Source organism: Zalophus californianus, chromosome 14 (assembly GCF_009762305.2).
Source record: "Zalophus californianus isolate mZalCal1 chromosome 14, mZalCal1.pri.v2, whole genome shotgun sequence".
Lineage (NCBI taxonomy): Eukaryota > Metazoa > Chordata > Mammalia > Carnivora > Otariidae > Zalophus > Zalophus californianus.
In genome coordinates this window covers 28921395-28943508 of record NC_045608.1, presented here as the reverse complement: position 1 = coordinate 28943508, position 22114 = coordinate 28921395, and the positions used below count along the sequence as shown (strand labels likewise).

At 52.0% G+C, this 22114-nt stretch overlaps 1 protein-coding gene across 2 annotated transcripts in view; it reads left to right on the top strand.

Moving 5' to 3' along the window:
* GNB1L (G protein subunit beta 1 like) overlaps window positions 1–22114 on the top strand; it is a 68212-nt gene that overhangs the window by 35928 nt on the left and 10170 nt on the right. For both annotated transcript variants that reach the window (XM_035723918.1, XM_027576224.2), the window contains 2 exons: window positions 4044–4142; window positions 9390–9605. In XM_035723918.1, coding sequence (XP_035579811.1) covers window positions 4044–4142; window positions 9390–9605 — 315 coding nt within the window. The remainder of the gene's footprint in view (window positions 1–4043; window positions 4143–9389; window positions 9606–22114) is intronic.

Here is a 22114-nt window from a genome sequence, read left to right as displayed (position 1 = left end):
CGGCCCCAAGAGGCTGCACAGCAGGCGGCGCTGAGCAAGGACATGGGGCCCCGTGTGCACAGCAAGGTTTGGCCCCTACCCAAGAAGACTCGTTTGTCTTAAAGCAGATTCAGTTCATAAATAATGAGAGAGGAACAGGCATTTATTTGTTCATGATTGCGTTTAAATCACCAATTAGGAGCTACATACGCTTTTCTTGCCAATTTGCCAAAAACCTGTTATAAGTTTTATTAATGTGAAAAGAGAGGGGTGTGCTTCCTCCTGGACAGCCGGGGCCAGGCAGCGCCAAGCCTTGCTCCTGTGCTGCAAGCCATGGAGCCCAGCCCTCCCTCCAGGGCGGGGGGTGCCATGTGCGGCCCTCCCCTTCCCAGCCACTCCAGGCCTTCCTGGTTTCCCTGGGGCCTGGCCCCGGACACCCCGCATGTGCTGCTCAAGGTGTTCCGAACCGACTTGCTGGCTCCCTATCCGCCAGTGCAGGCAACGTCTGTGTTTTTCAGGAGCAGCCAGTCGAAGGACCTGGGATATCCTGGGAAATGGTGGTTTTCCATGTTCCCACCTGGAATCTGCCTGGACTGAATCTGCTTAGAAAAGCATCGCTGGCCTGTGCCCAGACAATGCCTGGGGAGGACACGCTCCCACCCCGCTCGACCATCTGGGTGGCCACACTTGCCCAAACCAAACATTTTACCTTCAGGAAACAGAGGTTGCAATTGAGTGCCAGATGGAAAGCACACTGGTGTCTGTAGGATTTTCCGAGCACAGGCGTCCAGGGCCTTGCCAGAGCCCAGAGCTCTTCCTTGGACCCACAGCGGCTCCTGGGCTTGCCCTGGTCCTCGGGCCCTGGGTTGCCCACTCTCCTGCACCCAGGATGTGGCTGTGGGTGCCACCACTCACGCTTCCTCCCACAGTGTCTTGCTCAGGCTTCAGGGCTGTCCTGGTCTTCCCCTTCTCCTTCCCAAGCTGCCTTGCAAGGTGACTCACCCCTACCTGATCACCTTGCCTTCATGCCCCTCCTCACTCACACCACCAGAGGGATCTTCCTGGGCCCACAGATTGGGAGAGGCCATCCCTCACTGTACCTGTGCGCCCTTGTGCCAGGCCATCCAGGGTGTGGGCCTGTGTACACTGTGTCCAGTGACATCTCTCTCTTCTGCTATCCCTCTCCCCACCAGCACATGCAAGCAGTCAGGGTGGCTTCTCCCCCCAGCTCCCCAACCACCCAGGCAACATCTTTTTTTTTTATATCTTAAATTTTTATATTAATTTTTTAAAATTTTTTAGTGGGGGAGGGGCAGAAGGAGAGAGAATATTTTTATTTTTGAATTTAATTTTTTAAAAAGATTTTATTTATTTATTAGAGAGAGAGAGCACAAGTTGTGGGCAGAGGCAGAGGCCAAGGGAGAAGCAGACACCCCGCTGAGCAGGAAGCCCCATGTGGGGCTCGATCCCAGGACCCCGAGATCATGACCCGAGCTGAAGGCAGACGCCTTACGACTGAGCCACCCAGGTGCTCCTGTTTAAAAAAAATTTTTTTTAGGGCACCTGGGTGGCTCAGTTGGTTAAACGACTGCCTTCGGCTCAGGTCATGATCCTGGAGTCCCGGGATCGAGTCCCGCATCGGGCTCCCTGCTCAGCGGGGAGGCTGCTTCTCCCTCTGACCCTCTTCCCTCTTGTGCTATCTCTCATTCTCTCTCTCTCAAATAAATAAATAAAAGCTTAAAAAAATTTTAAAGATTTTATTTATTCATTTGACAGAACGAGAGCACAAGCAAGGGGAGCAGAGGCAGAGGGAGAAGCAGGCTGCCCGCTGAGCCTGATGTAGGACTCGATCTCAGGACCCTGGGATCGTGACCTGAGCCAAAAGCAAATGCTTAACTGCTCCGAGAGAATCTTAAGCAGGCCCCACGCTCAGCAGGGAGCCTGCTTCTCCCTCTCCCTCTGCCTTCACACAGATGGCAGCTCTGCAGCTTTGCACTTGCCTGGGCTGGGTGCCGAGGTGTCCCGACCGAGAGGCGCGTCTCTTTCTCTGTTCTGTGGGGCGTCTAGGGTGAGTGTGCCTTGACCAGGGCTCATAGGCTTCCCATAGTGTCTACAGCCGATTGTCAAGCAATAAGCCTGAAACTGAGTCACTGTGCCAAGGACACAAGGGCTCCGAAACCCCCTCCTCATCTCCTTGGTTTTCTGCTTCTGGGCCATACTTAGGTACCACTGTGTCTTGGTTGTCATGTGACTTTTCTTGCATTTCTTTTTATTTTGCTAGAGCTTCTTGAGCATCTTTGCTGTTCCAGGGGCTGCTGCTTCTAGCAGCCTCTTATTTCATGACAGTAATAACCACTCACATCACTGAGGGTCTTTTCTGTCTCCTTTGTGAGCAGGGAGGGCTGCCATGGCTGGCATGGACACTGATCCTGCAGGCCCAGCAGACAGTCGGGGGGCCTGTCTGCATGTGTGTACATATGTGCGTGCTTGTTGGTGGGGACGTGTACGTACTCTGCAATGCTGAGCCCCTCCCCTAGGATACTGTGTGGGCCTCTGGTGAGAGCCCTGTCCAGAAGGCCCCCCCAGCCTCAGCCTGTGGGGGTGCCACCCCCAAGCAGGCCCACAGCTGAGAGGACCAGGCCGTGACACTGGCTTTCTACCCTGCCTGCTGTGTGCCCTCAGACAGACCCAGCGTGCAGGTAGCAGATCTGGGACTCCCACTCAGGACTTAATCTCAGGCCTTGGGCCAGTTCTCCCACGTGGGGTAGTTAAGAGCAGCCCAGCTCAGACCCACATACCTTCAGTTCACTGGGCGGCAGACAGCACCTATCCCCTCTGCACCTCAGACTTCATCTGCAAACCGGAGGATGTCCTCTTGTTGGCCAGGGATGATGTGTGGCTCCACAATGGCTGCACATTGTTGTGACATTATCAGTACAGCCCCTCTCGCCTGTATCAAGGGGAGCCAAGGGCTTGTTGAGCCTCCCCATCATGGAGCAGTAGAGCTGCTTCACACGGAATCCCCTCCACCTCCAAGCACCACAGGAGGGGGCGCCCTTGTCCCTGCTTGGTGGATGAGGGAGATGAGGCAGTAGGGATGCAGATGGCTGGGGGCCCATTTCTGGTCTGCAGTGCTCTAGTGCCCAAGCCTGCTCCTTGTGGCTGCAGCTGTCCCCTGTAGATGGTGTGGGGCAGAGCTGGGCCCAGCTCGGGTAGACAGGCCTGAGTGTGACCTGGCTGTGTGGACCAGAAAGACACATCTTCCAGCCCGGGCACAGGAGGGCCTGCACCTGCATTTTCAGGTGATGCAAAACACAGCTGTGATGCCCAGTAGAGAGGTGCGGGGTGCTGGGACCAGTCAGGCCCCAAACAGAGTTCCGCTTGGTGCACACCATGTTCATTTCCTAGGCTTGCTGGTGGTCCCCAGGGGTTCCCTGTGCACTTCTTTTTTTTTTTTTTTTTTAAAGATTATTTATTTGTTTGTCAGAGCACAGGCAGAGGGAGAGGGAGAAGCAGGCTCTCCGCTGGGCAAGGAGCGCGACGCGGGGCTCCATCCCAGGACCCTGGGATCATGACCTGAGCCGAAGGCAGATGCTTAATCGATGGAGCCTCGCAGGGCCCCCCCCCCCCCCGCCCCATCCCGTGCACTTCTGTAAACCATTTGATGCACCTGAGATAGTTCAGAGTTGTTCACGTGAAAGCCCACATCAGGAGAGAGGTGGCAGAGATCAGGAGGATGGGCAAACTGAGTCTGTGCCAAGCCAACCTCCTGCTCAGTGAAGAGGTAAAATTGGGAGGGGCCGGAGGCAGCTGCCAGCCAGGTGGTGATGCTGGTTAGAGGGACATGCCGGTCACTTAGAAATGACGTGTGAGTTTCACAATGCCCAGCAGTGCCTGAGCCCACGAGCCTGTGCGGCCTAATTAGGAGGCTCAGCTCCCAGGTTCCTCCGGGGAGCAGACAGAAACTCGCAGCAGCCTTGGCTAATCGCCTTAAAAGTCTCTTGTTTGTATAGCACAGGCTCGACTTGGCGCCGGCCCAAATCAACTTGTTTTCTTACTGTCAGGTTCAGATTCTGGAGATGCCATCCAAGACGTCAGTGTGCACCCTGAAGCCGGAGGCAGATGCCAAGCCGGGCATGCCCATGTGCCTGGAGCTGTGGCAGGTAAGGCCCAGCGCACGCCAACCACGCCCTGCCAGCCACGCCTTCTGGGCCGTGAATCATGCCCCATTCAGGATTTGGTTTTTCATCAAACCAAAGGACAATTAGCCCCCTGGGAGTGCATGTGCACGCTGCCTTCCACAGCCTCGGTGTCCCCGCCGGCTCCTGCTGCCGCTCTACAAACTGCCTGGGGCAGGTCCTGCCCGTGCAGTGAGGAGGGACAGCTGGGTCAGCGGAGGGCTGCGAACTCCTTTCCCTCTCTGCACACCGGCGTGCGGCCCTGCACAGGGCTAGGAGGGAAATGCTGACTAACCCTGCAAGCCAGCCCGGCCCCTGCTTTGCTTGGATTACTTTCTGTTACTTCTTTGCCTCAGAGGCAGGAGTGGGCTTAACACTGACTTTCCCTACGGCCACACTTGGCGTTTCTTTTTTTTTTTTTTTTTTTTAAGATTTTATTTATTTATTTGACAGCGAGAGACACAGCGAGAGAGGGAACACAAGCAGGGGGACTGGAAGAGGGAGAAGCAGACCTGCAGAGCAGGGAGCCCGATGCAGGGCTTGATCCCAGGACCCCGGGATCATGACCTGAGCCGAAGGCAGATGCTTAACGACTGAGCCACCCAGGCGCCCCTGGCATTTCTGATTCATAGCCATTTCCTTCTTTCTTTCTACTCTTTCTGATTAGAGAGGGTCAGAAGGCATCTCCTGGGGCTGGCAGCTGAAACCTGGGACCAGGAAGTGGGCCACACGCCTGAGTCCTGGCAGGATGGGGTTCAGCTCCAAGGCCAAGCGTGAGGCCTTAGGAGGGATCCTCCTGGGCCCACCCACTTGCCTCTACTAGAAGCCCGGTCCCTCCTCAAGGCACAGCCTCCTCCTGGCCACAGGGGACAGCACTGGCTCAAAGTGTACGCTTCTGCTTCTCAGGGCTGCTGGTGTTTGGGGCAACAAAGCAAATGGTCTGGTGTGTTCACTTGGAAAGAACTGTAGGTAGCATCTTTGCCGTGGCGGAGACCGTGGTGGACAGGTCGTTGACCAGTGCCTGCCCTGGGGAGCGCTGCTTATAGGCCGTTTTCCCAGCTCTGTTCAGTTCACCAGCACCTTCTGGCATCTACCCTGAGCCTGCCTGAGATCGGGAAGAGGTGATTCCTGCCTCGTGCCACACTGCTTGTTTGAACTTTTCACAAGATGGGCTTGGGCGCTTTAGAGATGTCTGTGGGGCCAACAGGCACCCCCAGAGACCTTGCCCCACGCTTTTTGTCCCTCCAGGGACCTGAGCCTTCTTGCCATTGGTTTCCCCCTATGCAATTTCTTAACTGAGAACATTCCAATTGGAATTTGTTTCCAGTTGGAAATCTCTGATAAGCTGATTCTGTGGTGTCCTGTTGCTGCCCACAGCGAGCTGAGTGGGTGGGGCCTCTAAGAGAGCCTCTAAGAGAGCCGCTTGAATGACAGTGCTCCGGGCACCTGCAGGTCTGTGGTGGGGAACAGCCCGAGGCTGGGATGCCTGGGGCTGAGGCGTGGCACTCACACTCCCTGGCAGGGCATCGTGGCTGCATCCGCTCCCACTCTGCTCCCTGGAAACATTGTCGTTGCGTAATCATGTAAAAATTCCAGCAGAAAAATGTGTAGAAATGGGATGTACAAACTTGTTAAGGTAATTAATATAGTTGACAGAAGGACAAATCGAGTTTTTGTTAGTTGATACAGATCCAACGCAAAGCCTTCTGTTAAAAAAGAGTTGACATTAATTTGAAATGTCCTTTTTTTCTCTCCAAACCTGAAGGTCCAGGTTGTAGTTTATTAATATGAGTGTGGCAGAGGGGCCTGACATGGTATTTCTCACTGAAACATTCAGATGTATTCTTCTTTTTTCATATTTTTTTAGATTTTATTTATTTGAGAGAGGGGGAGAACACAAACAGGGGGAGGGGCAGAGGGAGAAGGAGAAGCAGAGTCCCCGCTGAGCAGGGAGCCTGACAATGTGGGGCTCAATCCCGGGACTCTGGGATCATGACCTAAGCCAAAGGCAGACGCTTAACTGCCTGAGCCAACCAGGTGCCCCATATTCTTTTTTTTTTTTTTTTTTTTAGATTTTTAAAAACACTCAGAGAGAGCTTGCACACACAAGTGGTGGGGAGGGGCAGAGGGAGGAGAGGAGAAAGTAGACTCCCTGCTGAGCCCCACACCAAGGGGATCCACCTCAGGACTTGAGGATGAAGACCTGAGCTGAAGGCAGGCAGACTGAGACACCCAAGCACCCCATATTCTTGTTTTGCTCTTCAAAGTGGCTGACTTGCATTGTTAGGATGATTATCACATAAAAGGTCAGGAATATTGATCACAGCAGCCCTGAGAACAGGCTTTCAGACCCTGGGCCTAGGGTCCCCTCTAGTGAGCGTGGCAGTGACCACGCTCAGGACTGGTCCCAGGAGGTGCTGTAGGCAGGGCCTGCCTGCTGGGGTCCCTCCCAGTCAGCATGCCCAGAGACAGAAGACACAAAGCGAGTCCTTGTGGCAACTTCGGGTCCTGACCCCATGGAGATCAGCCTGTCACCAAAGGCCTGAGACCATGAGACCACTGTTCTGCCTGTGCCGCCTGTCACTGGGGGCCACAGGGGCCCTGCAGCACAGCTGGGGAGCAGCAACCATCAGGGCTGCAGCTCAGCACTTGGTCACCCTTGGCAACAATGAGGTGGGCCCCTGCAGGTCAGTCTGGCTCCTGATCTGGCCACCCTGTGGCACTTTGATAGGTGGGTGAGTAGCACGCAGCCCCTGAACGAGCCGAGATGCTCAGAACCCAGAGACCACAGGCATGATGCAGACTTGGGCTATAGAGACAGACCAAAACCAATGTGTTGGCACTGGGAGGAGCCCCAGATGTGGGAGGAATGTGCCCAGGGGATTGGAGAGGAGCAGGGCCCGGGGGGCAGGGGGTCCGGAAGAGGCTGGGCAGAGGCAGGGTGGATGGGAAGCAGGTGACAAGACCGATCACTGCCCTGAAGGGAAGAGACCCAAGTGGGCCCCAGGTGAGTTCCTCAGAGCTGACCTCTAAGATGGGGCCCAGCAGGTCTGGCCTAGGGGTTTGGCCTGGTCAGCCAACAAACAGAGCATTGGGCTGTTCTCACCTGGCTCTCGCCCTCTCAGCAGGGTCCAGATATGGCTGGCTGCTCAAGGGGGGAGGCCCCTTCTGGAGAAGCACAGCTGCCTGAAAGGAGGTACCCGAGCAGAGGGCCTGACCATTTCTTAAAGCAGTCTGTACATGTCTGGAGAAAAGCCGTATAAATAATTTTATACCACACAAATAGTTTCCAATCGGGTGACTTGAAAGATACCAAAATGGAGCTCTTCCCCGTTACAAAACTACAGAGAAAGCGTACCAACACTGATGGCCTCGCACGGGAGACCAGACGGAGGCAGTGACCACGCTCAGCTGCTCGCAGCCTTGGCCCTTCCATGGCAGGCATCAGCAGGCACTGTGCGCACACAGGGTTCATGGTCACAGGGCCCATATCCTGACTGCTTGCCCAGTCGGGCCCATGGAAGTCGGGGGGGGGGGGGGGGGGAAGGGGGGGCGGCGCAATCAGCCTGCAAGAGGCCCCAGGGAGGGAGGGGCACAGGCTGCCAGAGGCTAAGTGAAGCTAAGGAGCCTTTCTTTGTATGAACATCTATTACCATCAGAAAAGGTGTAGAGGCCATTTCCGGGGATGTGCAGGAGGCGACCTCGAGGCTAGCTCTGGCCTGGGAGGATTCCCTGGGCTGTGGGCAGGCCTTGGTGACTGTGTCCTCCCCATCTTCTGGCCTGCCATCTCCTTCTGATCAAAGAGCTGGTCTGCATCAGGCTCCCCCTGGCTCCCTTCACTAACCAGGGCCCTGGTGACATACACCACACCCTAAAGCCTCAGTTTCCCCTTCTGATGCACAGAGAGAGCCCCGCTTCCGTGTGTGGAAGATGTGGTATCCACTCATTAGATACATGACCTGGTGCTTTCTGGCTAAACCTGGTCACCTTGCTTAGCTGAGCAAAGGTTCTTTCTGGGCGCTCTTGAATATTGTGGAGAGGCATCTGGGCCTTGAGCCCCTCTGGGCAGATGGAAGCACCCACACAGCTCATAACAGGAGCTCCAGCAGGTGGGCGAGGAGGGCCTCCATGGTGCTGTCTGTCCCTGTCAGCCCACGACCAGTGAGGCCCAGGCACCCTGCTCAGTGCCAGCCTTGCTGCCAGCAGGGGACTGTTCTGGGAGTTACCGGTGACCCAGGAGGCAGCCTCGCTGACCAGCCTCCCCCTCCCCACCCCACCCCCCACCGCCAGGATCCCATTCTTACCATTGACCATCCAGAGGCTGGGGGCCAGGCCCAGAGTTCCCCGGGGCTCAGCTGAGCTCCTGGCTCTTGGAAAATTCACTGGGGAGGGGATGTGCTCAGTTATTTCTGACACTTGAGTGATGCCAACCCCAGGCAGCTCAGCAGGAAATGCAGAGGCGAGAGAAGAGCAAAAGGCATAGGCTGGCTTGTGCTTTGCCCCAGAAGCAACCAGGATCCCTGTCTTGGAGCCTGGGCACCAAGCACGGGGCTGCCGCTCTCAGTGCCGGGGTGACACGGAATCCCGCGGTGCTCCCCTGGAGTGGTTGCCGAGGCTAGATAAACGAGGCGTCTGTCCCGGGTGCGGAGCCCTCTGACCCGCATCCTCATTCATCACAATAACTCAGGGCCGGCAGAGCTCGGCTCACACCAGTCAGCGCCCTGGCGACTCACCAGGCCTGGGGGGGTGGGGGGCTTCCGCGGCGACGTTGACAAAGCACAGAAAGTTCATTTTTCATGGAGATGGAGCTCGCGATTTCCTTTGGCTGGCAGTTCTAGACAGGTGACCGGCCTCACGAAGGGGTGGCCGCAAGTCTCAGCCTGCAGAAAGGAGGCAGGAAGAAGCAGCAGCACCCGGCCGGGCTGGTGAGCAGCGGCATGGCAGTGTGAGGCGGGGGGCCGCGCAGGCCGACCTTGGGCTCCGTGGCCTCCAGTCTCAGTCCTCGGAGCGCCCCAACACTGGCCCATGCCAGCCCGGTGCCACTGGTGTCCACTGTCGGGGGGCATGCAGAGCCTCTGAACTGTTAACTGCCGTGCAGGGAGCACGGCGAATAGCTCCCTGGCTGGGCCACCCCCAAGGCCCGGTGGGAGAGGCCGCCCCTCTCTGGAGCCCCTTCTTCCCCCAAAACCTACCAGGAGCCTTCGGGAGCTGACTGCTGTGCTGTCCCCGCAGGCCGACTCCAGTCCCCGCCCACTCCTCCTGGCTGGCTATGAGGACGGATCGGTGGCCCTGTGGGACGTCTCTGAGCGGAAGGTGTGCAGCCGCGTCGCCTGCCACCCGGAGCCCGTCATGGGCTTTGACTTTGACTCCCAGAAGGCCAGGGGCGTCTCGGGCTCCGCGGAGAAGGCGCTGGCTGTCTGGAGCCTGGATGAGCAGCAGGCCCTGCAGGTCAGTGCGCCAGACCCGAGGTGTCATTTATCCTGCTTTGCACTAACAGTCTGATAGGCTGAAACAATATTTAGGCATGAAGAGGAGTTGTTGCAGATCCCTGGCTAATTAATCACTGCGAGGCGGGGTGCAGGCCAGCCTGTCCGCGGGGCCGGTGCAGGAAGAAGGGGGCGTGGGCGTTTGTGAACCGTTCACATGGTTTGGGTTTCTCTCAGACCTCGGGTTAACAGCAGTCACGTCTTGTCCATCTAGAGAAAAGGCATGTAGAGTCCAGGAGTAGGCAAGTCCATTTGCAAAAACTCAGAGGAATTCGGTCAGTAAGGAACTGATTAATCAACAAAAACCAACCCAGTGTGGAGAAATCCACGGAGTCACGCCCCCAGGGCAGTCTGCAGGCCAACCCCAGGAAAGTGGTTCCTCTCTGCTCACCACAGTAGGGAAGGGGTGTGAGGCCTCTGGCTGGAGCGGGGTGTTGCTGGAAACCTTCCCATGAGGTCTCAGTGGACTTTCCCTTCCCACATGGCTCGTGGAGCACTTGGGGCCAGGTCTGGGCCTGTGGCTGGTGCTCAGCATGCAGTGGCCCAGCCTGTACCCTCGGCCCTGTTTTGAACTTGGGGAGTAAAGTTGCGGGGGGGAGCCTCCTGTCCAGGCCTCACACTAGGGCAGGTCCCTGGGGGGCTGCAGGTCACAGGGGATGAGACAGACGTGTGATGCCTCTTGGCCCCCAGAGGGTGGCCTGGGTGCACTCTGGTGTCTTGGGGTGGCCGAGGAGTCCCCATTAGCCAGGAAGCCTTGGGAGGCTGAGACTTGGCCACTTGACTAGCGAGTGGAAGCTGCATGGGAGGGCAGTGCTGTAAACCTGGGTCTGGTGGGGGAACAGGGCCCTGGTTGGGAAATGTGTGGCCCTCAGGGAGACTGCCAGCAGAAGCAGCAGAGGCTCGGCACTTGGCCTCACCTGGAGTGCTGGAGGGCAGGAGTGCCCTTCTCTGCAGGAGTTGCGGTGGAGAAGGCATCTCCCCACGCCGGGTGGTAAAGCCTTGCCTACTAGCCTGGCAAGCCTGCCTCCCCCCACATTTGCCCAGCCTGGACCCTCACAGCCAGAGGAAGAAGCCCTGGGCAGGCACCACCAAGCCCCTGAGGCATATGGGTTGGAGAGGGGAAGGGCGGGCCCCTGGGGAAAATCAGGGCATGCTGTGGTGCCTAGCAGGCATCACACGTCCTGGGTGCCACCCCGGGGTGGGGCCTCACCACCCGGTCATCCCGAAAGAGGGACAGAGCGAGGACAGCTGGGGCAGGGGTCTCACGTGGTGGGTGAGGAGTCCTGGGGAAGACGGAGGCTGAGAAGGAGCCAGGCGGCAGGGTGCTGGAGGGAATGGTGACGGACTTGGAGGCCCAGAGACGGACACAGCTCAGGCGGAGGGAGACCTGGGAGGGGGCCCTTTCATGTTGAAGCTGGAGTTGGGACTGGCATCCTAAAAAGAAGGATCCTGTCTGAGAACAAAGGTGAAAGCCAGAGCAAGTGGCCAGCGTCAGCAGGGCAGAACTGCCTACTGTCCTGGTGTGAGGCTGCCAGGTGTCTCTCCAGGTGGGATCTGAGCAGGAACCTGAGGGTGGAGAGCAGCCGGCCAGAGCCCAGCAAGAGAGGGAAAGGGGATCACAGGTGACATTTGGGGATAGGGTACACATTTATGCTTCCTTAGCATTGCTCCTCCCCAGCAGATCAGCTTGTGCCAGTACATGGCTGACTACAGTAAAGCCAACTACCCATCTGTCCTTCTGTCCTTCTTTTGTCTTAGAGAGCCCATGGAGGCCCCAGGGGAAGGGGGGTTAGCCAGGCTTCCAAATGAGGCCAGGCCTGGCTGTGGCGGAGCAGAGCTTCTCATGCCTCTGTCCCAGCGGAAGGGTCTCAAGGCCTTAGAATGGTAGACCTGAGTGGGGATGGGAGTGAATGTCGTCATGATGGCTGTCATCTTTAAGACTGGGGCAGAGCCAGTCTGGTAATGGGTCTTCATGTCCTCACCAGAGGAGGGCACCTCACTGGTGTCAAGCCCAGCCAGGTAGGCCTTGGAGGCTCTTGCACCCCTCCTTCCTGCTCCTCGAGTCTGGTGGGGACCAGGCAGGGCCTCCACCTTCCCACTGTGGGGTCCAGTGCCCCATCCTGCTATGGCTTGAATTTCATCAGCCTGACCTTGCAAAAGGCTGAAGACTTGGGTGGCTTCCCTGAGAACCCCACCCTGGACTGCAGTACCCCCAGGGGTACCGGGCGCTTTTGAATATTGTGGAGAGGACCCTGGAAGGGTCCCCTCCTGCTGACCTGGCCCAGATCTGCCTGCTCTCTGCTGGCTTGTTCGGGAAACAGCTGCTGGAACTTAAGACTTAAATTTATGGGGCATTTTCCAGTCCAGAGATGAACTTTTACTGTACTGATGAACTGAAAAGTTAAAGCACAGAGGATTATTAATGAATTTGAAAGTTAAAGCAGAAGGGGAGCCAGGCATTGTGGAGTGGACGTGGTGGTTACGTGATGGTGTTATGCCGGGCTTGGGGCCCCACTCAGCAGTGCACATCAAAGCAGGAGGACAGTGTTCCTCCCGCTGAGTGCGGCCACTGAGAACGGCTGCATGTCAGGTTCAGAGTTGGCCCCAGAGGCCCTGGAGATTTTCAGGTTGTGACGCGCAAGGCCTCTGAGAAGGAAGTATCAGGGGCCGGCGCCCACTGGCATCCACAGGCATCCTCGCCCTGAGGCCCCCGGTGCACCACGCTGGCCCTCCGACGTGGCCGCCCGCCCTGGCCCTCGAGCCACGTGGGCACAGATGTGCCTCACCTCGCAGCCTGCTGCTGGAGTCTCTAATGAGCCCAAATCAATCTCTCCCGGGCGGGCGCTGGGAGCAGAGACGCAGATGAGGTTTCCCGCAGCAGAGCGTGGGTAATGGGAACCAGATGGCGGCCGCGCCGCGTGCACATTCCTGGCACCTGAGGTCATGTGCTGTGAGAGCCACTAGTGGCCAGGGATCCCTCCCAGAGGGTCCTTATCCAGGATGGGTGCGGCCAGGGGCCATGGCAGTGACTGGGAGCCTGCGGCCCCCCTCCTCAGAACACCGTGGCCTCGGGGGCACATGGCAATGCTGGGCCACTCACTTGCCTTCCAGAGGTGGCTTTCCCTCCAGCCTCCAGGGGATTGGGCCTTGGCTGTCGTCAGACACAGGTGGTGTGCAGACCTGCTCCTTCCTCCCACACTTGGGCAGGGCCCATGGCCTTGAAGCAGGGCCTGATTTACGGCCAGCAGTATTTTTAGGCCTTTAAGTAATATTGAGGCCCCCCACCCCAGCCAGCCTGGGCTGGGAATCGGACCAACCACGCTTCCCCGAGTTGCGCCCACGGCTGGTTGGCCAGGCATCCCCTTGTCTCGCTATGTGTCTGCTGCCCTCTTTCTCCCAGGCCCCACCCTCTAAAGGGTCAGTAGCAGGACCTGTGGGACAGGTAGGAAAGAGACTACAGGGCCCCGAGACCAAGCAAATTGTGGACACAGCTCAACCCCCCGTATGCATCTCAGGAACACAGCAGAACAAGCAAGGCTCTGGGCCACTGTGACCATGAACAGATGCTGTAGTCCCTCCTCCTCCTCGGGAATACAAGCCTAGGACAGGGACAGGCCTCTTTGGGTTTAGGTCCCCATCAAAGCTTCTGTTGCTGCTTCTCTTCATTCCGGCCAGCGGAGCCTGCTTTGTGCCTTTGCTTCGGGACCAGAGTCACTCCTGCCCCTGTGGGCAGCAATGGGCATCTTAGCCCCTCCCAGGGGGTGACACTGGTGTGGAAGGCGTTCTGTGCCCTGGACTCACTTCCAATATGTGAGGACCATGGTTCAGGGGCCACTATGGAAATTCACATTCCTCTTCCACTTGCCTTGGGTTCTCGGTGATCATCAGCAGAGAGCAGACTGGAAAGCAGCCCTTTTCTCCCTGTTAACAAATCCACATAAAGATGGAACATGAAGGAGGTGACCCTGAAGCAGGGCCCCACATGGGTTCCAGGGAATCCATGGCTCCAAGCCCAGGGGTCCCCTGGTGACCCCTGGGCTTGGGGCAAAGTCCACAGAAGAGAAAAGGAGGGACGGTGATGGTCATCAGTCCTCATTCCCAGCCCCCCTGATCTGGTCCATGAGAATGGAGAGGGGTTCAGGCAGGTGCACACCCTTACATGAGAGCACATGCACAGTGGCCTCGCCTCCCACACTCATTCTCCAGCATGTGCCACTTGGTGGCCTGAGCATCATGGTCCACCAATTGGTAGAGCCAGGCACTGGCCAGAGCCCTGGAAGAGTAGGAGGGGGTCCCTGACCATGAGATGCGGGGTGGGTGTGGAGGTGCCTGGGTGGGTCGCTGTGGGGCTGCCCAAGTGCTGATTGCACTGGCCAGGAACCCAGGCCATGCCTCACGGAGGCAGGGGCTGTAGCGGGCCTCCTGCACATGCTACAGGTTGGACACCGTGCAAGTTTGCTGCCAGGTTTTGGTCTCATCATATTTTGCTGTCTCATCATATTAGATCCTCCTTCTACTCCTAGTGAGGAAAGAATCTGGATCATGAATAGGCGTTGAACTGTCAGACTCATGGCTTTCATTCTCAAATCAGTTAATTTAATGAACTGCATTTTTTGGTTTTTATGATATCAAACAACCATGTAGTCTTAAAATAAGCTGTCACAGAGCTTGTCCATTTCCGTGTGGTGGGGCTCAGTCGGAGTCGTTCAGAGCCATTGGTCTGTCTCTCAGTAAACTAAGCTGCACCCCCTCCCCTGTTACCCCACTCTGTTTATGGTGTTGGGGTATTGGGCACCCAGAGCTGAGGCAGGCATCCCCTCCTTTCCTGATCTCTGGATAAGCTGGCAGGGGTCTGTTTTGTGAGTGGCCATGGTTGCTCTTTCCCCCTGGGGCAGGTGTTTCCTCTGCAAGGAAGGCTTGATTTTCTTCTTGGACTGATTTAGGTTTCTTGATTTTTTTTTTTTTTTTTTTTTTTTGTAAGTTGCCTTTTTCTAAGAATTTCTCTCTGGGCATAAAAACCTTCAAGGTATTTTCATACTACCCTTTTTTAGTTGTTTGAAATGATTGTGTAGACTCTGCTGTATTTACAAAACTGTCCCATTTTTATCCCCAATCTTACCTTTGTTGATCTTTAAAAATCTTTTTCTATCGTTAAGAGTCTCTTACGGTTTGAAAGAGAAAAAAGAAAAGGGGGGGAAAAAATCCTTTTCTGTTTTATCATTTCTGCTCTGATCTTTCCCTTCCTTCCTCCCATGTTCTCTGGGCTTGGTCCACTGCTCTGACTTGAACTGGATACGGCGCCCACTTGTTCTCCGCCAACCGCCCCCCCCCCCCCCAGCGGCAGCTGCAGCCTGGTCTTCAGCCCTCTAGCTGCATCCCACGTTGGGACATGTCACCATCTTCATTCTGGGGGGACCCAGTTTTTGTTTGTTCTCTGACTGCTGAGCTGATCAGAGTGTTTTTATGTTTCCAAATGTTTGATTTTTTTTCTCCCCAGTTTTTTTTTTTTCATTTTTGGGAATTTCTAACTCAATGCCGTTGTGGTCGGAGAATAAGGTCTGAATGATATCAGCTCTTTGAAATGTGGAGGCCAGTCCAGTTGACATAAGTATTCCACATGTGTGTGGGAAGGAAGTGCTCGTTGCTGGGTGCATGGCTCTACCTGCACGTGCTCGGGCAGCTGTGGGGGCCATGCAGTCCCAACACCGTGTGTGTGACTGGGCTCCTTGGGAAGGGGCGGGGAGAGCCCGGTGCCGAGGCACATTTTGGCAACTTCTTCTGCATCCTGTGTGTTCTTGCCTCTGCATTTTGAAGCTGGCTTAGGAACATACGGGTTTAGAATGGTCATCTTCCTGGGGAATTGAACCTTTATACTTTAGTGACTCTCGTTACCCCTGAGAAAGATTTTTGCCTACAAGCCTATTTTGCCAACTATTAATATGGTTCATGCCAGCTTTCTTCTGATTGATTATACTACTACTTTTTATAGCTTTTAAAAAAAAAAAATCTTTTGCCTTCAGCTTGTCTTCAGGCATGGGTATCTCACAGAGCTGGTTTTGCACACGGAGTGCATCTCATCACTGCCCTTTTGTACCGTGGCTGTTGCCCGGGCATTCTTACTCCTCAGGCACTCCTTCCAGAAGCTGAAAAGGCCGCCCGTTAGGGAACATCAAGTGGGGGCCTCCGAGAGTGTGAGTCTGAACGTTGATGGTGCCCACAGTTCTAGGTGCTTCTCTGGGTTTGTCCTGGCCCTCCAATGGGCTGTGGGGGAGCCAGCTCCCAGCCAACTCACCAGCCTGTGTGGGTCTGGCCACAAATTTTGATTTCTGTGTCTTCATTTTTATTCAGTTCAAAATACTTGCTATTTTCCCTGACGATTTCTTCTTTGATCCAGTTGTTTCTTAGAAGTAAATTATTTAATTTTCAAATATTTGTTGATTTTGTAGATATCTTTAATCTAGCTTAATTCTGCTGTCAGTGAAGGAACCTGCACAATGTCAGCCTTTAGATATTTATTGAAGCTTGTGTTTGGCCCAGCACATGCTACATTACATCTTGGTGAATGCGTGTGTTACGCAGTTGTTGGGCAGAGTGTGCCGTCAGCGCAACCTCGGTCAAGGTGGTTGGTACCATTCACGTCTTCCATATCCCTACCAATCTTTTCATCCAGTTTTTTGCCAGTTACTGAGCGAGGTCTTTGAATCTTTGAGTGTGGTCGTGAATGTGCCTATTTCCCCCTTTCTGTCTGTTTTGCTTCATGAATTTTGAAGCGCTGTCATTATGCGCATTTAAGGTGGTGACCACATCCTGCCGAATGGTCATCATGAAATATTCCTCTGTAGCTCCTGTCACGTCTTTTTTTTTTTATTGTAGTAATTTAATTTTTTTTAATTGAAGGGTAGTTGACACACAATGAATGTTACATCAGTTTCAGGTGTAACACATCCTTTGTCTTGGGGTCGGCTTGGTCTGACACTAATACAGCAGTGCCAAGTTTCTCAGGTTTCCTCTTTTCGGGGCATGTCTCCCTTATTTTCAACCTATGTCCATCCCTTTATATTTAAAAAGCATCTTTGGCAGTCTTGCTTTTTAATCCTTTCTGACAATCTCTGCCTTCTAATTGGAGCACTTAGTCTGTTTGCACTTAATATAATTATTGATGTGCCTGGCATTATGTCTGCCATCTTGATATTGGTTTCCCACTTGTCACTTCTGTTTTTGACCCTCTTGTACTCCTTTCCTGCCTTCTTGTATGTTAATCAAATATGCATTTTTTAGTTTTCCATTTTATTTCCTCTCTTGGTTTCTTTGATATAGCTCTTGTCATTTTCTTCTGAGTGGCTACTTGCAGGCTCACGGTACACATCATCGACGTACCCAGCCCTACTCAGTCAGTGGTTGCCACACCGCTCCCCCCAAAGTGTGTCATAACTCCATGCTAGAAGGATTCCATTTACCACCCTCCCATCCTTTCTCCAGCTGCTGTTATACATTTTACTTCTACACACCTTATAAATTTTATAATGTTATTGGTTTTGCATTAAATTATCAGTTGTTAAACCTGAGATCAAAACCTGAGCTGAAATCGAGAACCAGATGCTTAACCGACTAAGGCACCCAAGCACCCTCAGATTTTTTTTTTATACATGAGGAATAGTACTATAAATGCGTTTTCTCTTCCTTAAGATTTTGTTAATATTTTCTTTTCTCTAGCTTATTGTAAGAATATGCAGTATATAATACGTACAGCATACAAAATACGTGTTAACTGTTCATGTTATCAGTAAGGCTTCCAGTCTATAGTAGGCTATTGGTAGTTTTGGGGGAATCAGAAGTGATAAATGGATTTTCAACTGCATGGGGAGTCAGCACCCCTAACCTGCGTGTTGTTCAACTAGAGTTTATATTTACCCATCTGTTACCATTTTGGGTGCTCTTCCTGTAGATCCGAGTTTCTGTCTGGTTTTATTTCCCTTTATCTGGAAGAATACCCTTTAGCATTTCTTGAAGTGTAGTTCTTCTGGGAAAAGATTCTCTAGCTTCTGTTTATGAACAATGTCTATTTCACCCTCTTTTTAAAAAAGAATCTAGGGATGATGGTTTTGTTTTCCTTCATGTACTTTAAAGGTGTTGTTCCATTGTCATCTGGTGTCCATAGTTTCGAATGAGAATTCATCGTATCTTATCATTATTCCCAGACACACCATGTGTCTCACTCCGTGGTGGCTTTCAAGGTTTTGTTCATCTGTAGTTTTCAGTAGTCCGACTCTCCTGGAACCTCCATAAGTTAGACAGTTGGATATCATTCCATACTCCCTGAGGCTCTGTTCCATTTTCTTCTCTCTGTTTTTCGGGTTGAATAATGTCTATTGATATGTCCTCTAGTTTGCTGACTTTTTTAAATGATTTACAGTCTGCCATTAAGCCTATCCTACAAGTTTTTCATTTCAGTTACCGAGCTGCTCAGTTCTACATTTTCTATTGTGGTTCTTTTTATTTTTTTTTTTTTTTTACGATTTTATTTATTTATTTGAGAGAGGGAGAGAGAACACGAGTAGGGTGAGGGGCAGAGGGAGAAGCAGGCTCCCCAACTGAGCATGGAGCCCAATGCGGGCTCAATCCTGGGACTCCAGGATCATGACCTGAGCTGAAGAGAGATGCTTAACCGACTGGGCCACCCAGGTTCCCCTCTTCTTTTTTTTTTTTTCAAATAAAAGACTATTGTTTTAGAACAGTTTTAGGTTCACAGCAAAATTGAGAGGAAGGTACAGACATATCCCACATGCCCCTTGCCCCTACCCCACATGTACACAGCCTCCCCCATTATCGAGGGCCCACCAGAGTGGGACAACTGGTACACCAGGCAGATCTACACTGAAACATTATCACCCAGAGTCTACAGTTCACAGTAAGTTCACTCTTGGTGGTGTGTATTCTGTGGGTTTGGACAAAGGTATAATGACATGTATCCACCATTATAATATCACACACAGTGTTTTCACTGCCCTAAAAATCCTCTGTGCTCTGCCCAGTCATTCCTCCTCTAGCACTGACCCTTGACAACTACTGATTTTTTTTGCTGTCTCTATGGTTTGGTTTTGCCTTTTCCAGAACGTCATATGGCTGGAATCATACAGTACGTTGCCTTTTTGGATTGGCTTCTTTCAGTGAGTAATACACATTTAAGGTTCTTCTGTGTCTTTTATAGTTTGATGGCTCATTTCTTTTTAGCACTAAATAATATTCCGTTGTCTGGATGCATCACAGTTATTATTTATCCATTCACCTATTAAAACACATCTTGGTTGCTTCCAAGTTTTGGCAGTTACGAATAAAGCTGCTATAAATACGGATGTACAATATTTTGGGGGGAGGGTGGAAAGGGAGAAGAGAGAATCTTAAGCAGGTTCCACACCCAGCACAGAGACTGACGTGGGGCTTGAGATCATGAACTGAGCTGAAAGCAAGGGTCAGATGCTTAACTGACTGAGTCATCCAGGCACCCCACAGTTTTTTGTATAGATAGAAATTTTCATCTCCTTTGGGTAAATACCAAAGCATGCAATTTCTAGAACACATGGCAAGAGTATGTTTAGTTTTGTTAAGATACCACCAGGCTGTCTTCCAAAGTGGCTATAGGGTGTTGCATTCCTGCCAGCAGTGAATAGAGTTCCTGTGGCTCCACATCCTTGCCAGCATTTGGTATTATCAGTGTTCTGGACTTTGGCCATTCTAACAAGTGTATAGTGGGTATCTGTTTTTTTCTTTATTATTATTATTGAAGTATAGTTGACATATAGTATTATCTTAGTATTGTTCTAATTTGCATTTCCCTGATAACATATGACAGAAGCACTTTTCATGTGCTTACCTGCCGTGTGTTGATCTTCTTTGGTCAAGTGTGTGTTAAGGTCTTTTGCTCATTTTTTAATGAGGTCATTTGTTTTCTTACTCTTGAGTTTTAAGAGTTCTTTGTACATTTTGGTTAATAGTCCTTTACCAGATGTGTCTTCTGCAAATATTTTCTCCTGTTCTGTGGCTTGTCTTTTCATTCTCTTGCCAGTGTCTTTCACAGAGCAGAAAATTTTAATTTTAGTGAAGTTTAGCTTATCAATTCTTTCTTTCATGGATCGTGCCTTTGGTGTTGTGTCTGAAATGTCATTGCTGGGCACTTGAGTGGCTCAGTCAGTTAAGCATCTGCCTTCAGCTCAGGTCATGACCCCAGGGTCCTGGGATCGAGTCCTGCATCAGGCTCCCTGCTCAGTGGGGAGTCTGCTTCTCCCTCTGCCCCTCCCACTGCTCCTGCTCACATGTATGATCTCTCTCACAAAAAAAAATAAAATCTTTAAAAAAAAACTAAAAAAAACTAAATTAAATGCCATTGCCAAGCCCAGAGTCATCTAGGTTTTTGTCTTGTGTTATCTTTTTATGATTTTTATAGTGTTGTGTTTTATATTCAGGTCTGTGATTCATTTTGAGTTATTTTTGTGAATTAGAGGTGTGAGGTCTTTGTCTAGATTCATATTTTTGCACGTGGATGTCCAATTTTTCCAGCACTGCTTGATAAAAAGAGTATCTTTTCCTTCATTATGTTTCCTTTGCTCCTTTGTCAAAGATGAGTTGCCTCTATTTATGTGGGTCTATTTCTGGGCTATCTATGCTGTTTCTTTGATCTGTCTCTTCTTTCATCAATACCATACTGTCTTGACCACTATAGTTTCATAGTAGGTCCTGAAGTCAGGTGGCATCAGGCCTTGGACTTTGTTCTTCTCCTCTAACATAATATGTTGGCTGTTCTGGGTTGGTCTTTTTTATAATCTCCATTTTTCTGCTAGTAATTCCTGTCTGTTCACTCATCAGGGAAGTTGTTTTTTATAATTATTTGAATGCGTTTTCTTTCATTTTTTTTTTGAGCATACTTAAATAGCTGCTTTAAAGTTTTTGTCTGATATGTTCAACATCTGTGCCATTCTGGGCCAGTTTCTGTTTACTGCTTTTTTCCCAGTTGACTGTGGATCCTATATTCCTGCTTCTTTGCATGTCTAATAATTTTTTTGTTTGTGTGCTCAACATTGTAAGTGATACGTGATGGAGACTGAGAATTCTAATCTTTTGCTCTGAAGAATATTTACTTTTGTTCTTGCAGGCAGTTAGTTCAGTTACTGGCTGTTCACCTTGAACTTGTGGAGGCTTGGCTTTATGCTCTGTCAGGGCAGATACGTGGAAAGCCCAGGGTCCTTCCCAGGCTCCTCTAATGTGGTAGGACTCACCTTCTGAACTCTGCCTCTCCTTCAGACCATGTAGAGCTCCGTCTCTAGCATTGTTGCAGTAGGTCCAGGGTAGGCCCTATCCGCAGGTGTGATCCTTATTCCTTGCAAGACCATTGTGACATCTCACCTGGTGTTGGGTTGTCAGGTGGTGTTTGTGTTTGGGCTGGCTGGACCCCAGATCATGGTTGATCTCCCCTATCTGTTCCATCTAACCCTGCTATAGTCACTGTCTGGTAAACCTCATGTGGTGTCCTGAGCATGCACAGCCCAGCCCTCACACAAGGACTGATGGGGAGCCCAGACGCGGCCTTCAGGCCCTCCCCCAGTTAACCTCCATGCTGCTGGCTCACCCCACAGATGCAGCTGCCCTAGCTGCCCCCACGCTCTGATCTCTGCCTCCTCAGCTTCATGTGGCCTCTAGGCACCACCTAGATTTCGTGGCTGGGACATTTCCCTGGGCAGATTGCTGCCAGAGTGTTTGGGAGGCTCCCCTCATCAGCTGCCCCTCCCCACCTGTTGTCCACTGCCTGCCCAGACATGGTTGCTTGGTATCTTTTGTCCAGTTTGATGGTTGTTTATAGCATGAGGACTGGTCTGGTACCAGTTACTCCATCATAGCCACAGTCCTATTGTTCTCGCTTTGTGAATGACACGCCCATTTATCTCTAGAACAGACAGTCATAGCCCTTCATTGCGAATTGTACCCTTTATCATTGCTAAGTATGGTACATAGTCTGTCTGCATGCTTTTTCCTCTGAATTCAATGTTTCCTATTACTGACACTGGACCCCTGTTTCTCTTGTCTACACTCTCCTGGTATATCTTTGCCAATCATTCTTTCAGTGTCTCTCTTACACATAGCACAGATTTGGATTTAACTTTGGAACCTAATTATAAATCTGTTGAGGATATTTTTATGGAGAAATACAAGAGCAAATACTAGGAAAACATGGCACCTAGTGTCAGGGACGGGGAAGGAAGTCATGTTGTTTTTGTCATTACTTACAGTGGATTGTCAGATAATCTCTCAAGTATGAGGTTGGCTATTGTATCTTAGGCCCGAAATGACAAAAGATGAGCAAATCAGTGAATTTAACAAACATCCCATCTCTCTCACTATCCCCCCATATTTCAGTTAGTTACATAACTGGTTCCAGAGCCATAATCCATGTATTGTTTTAGGTCTAATCCTACTGGTAAG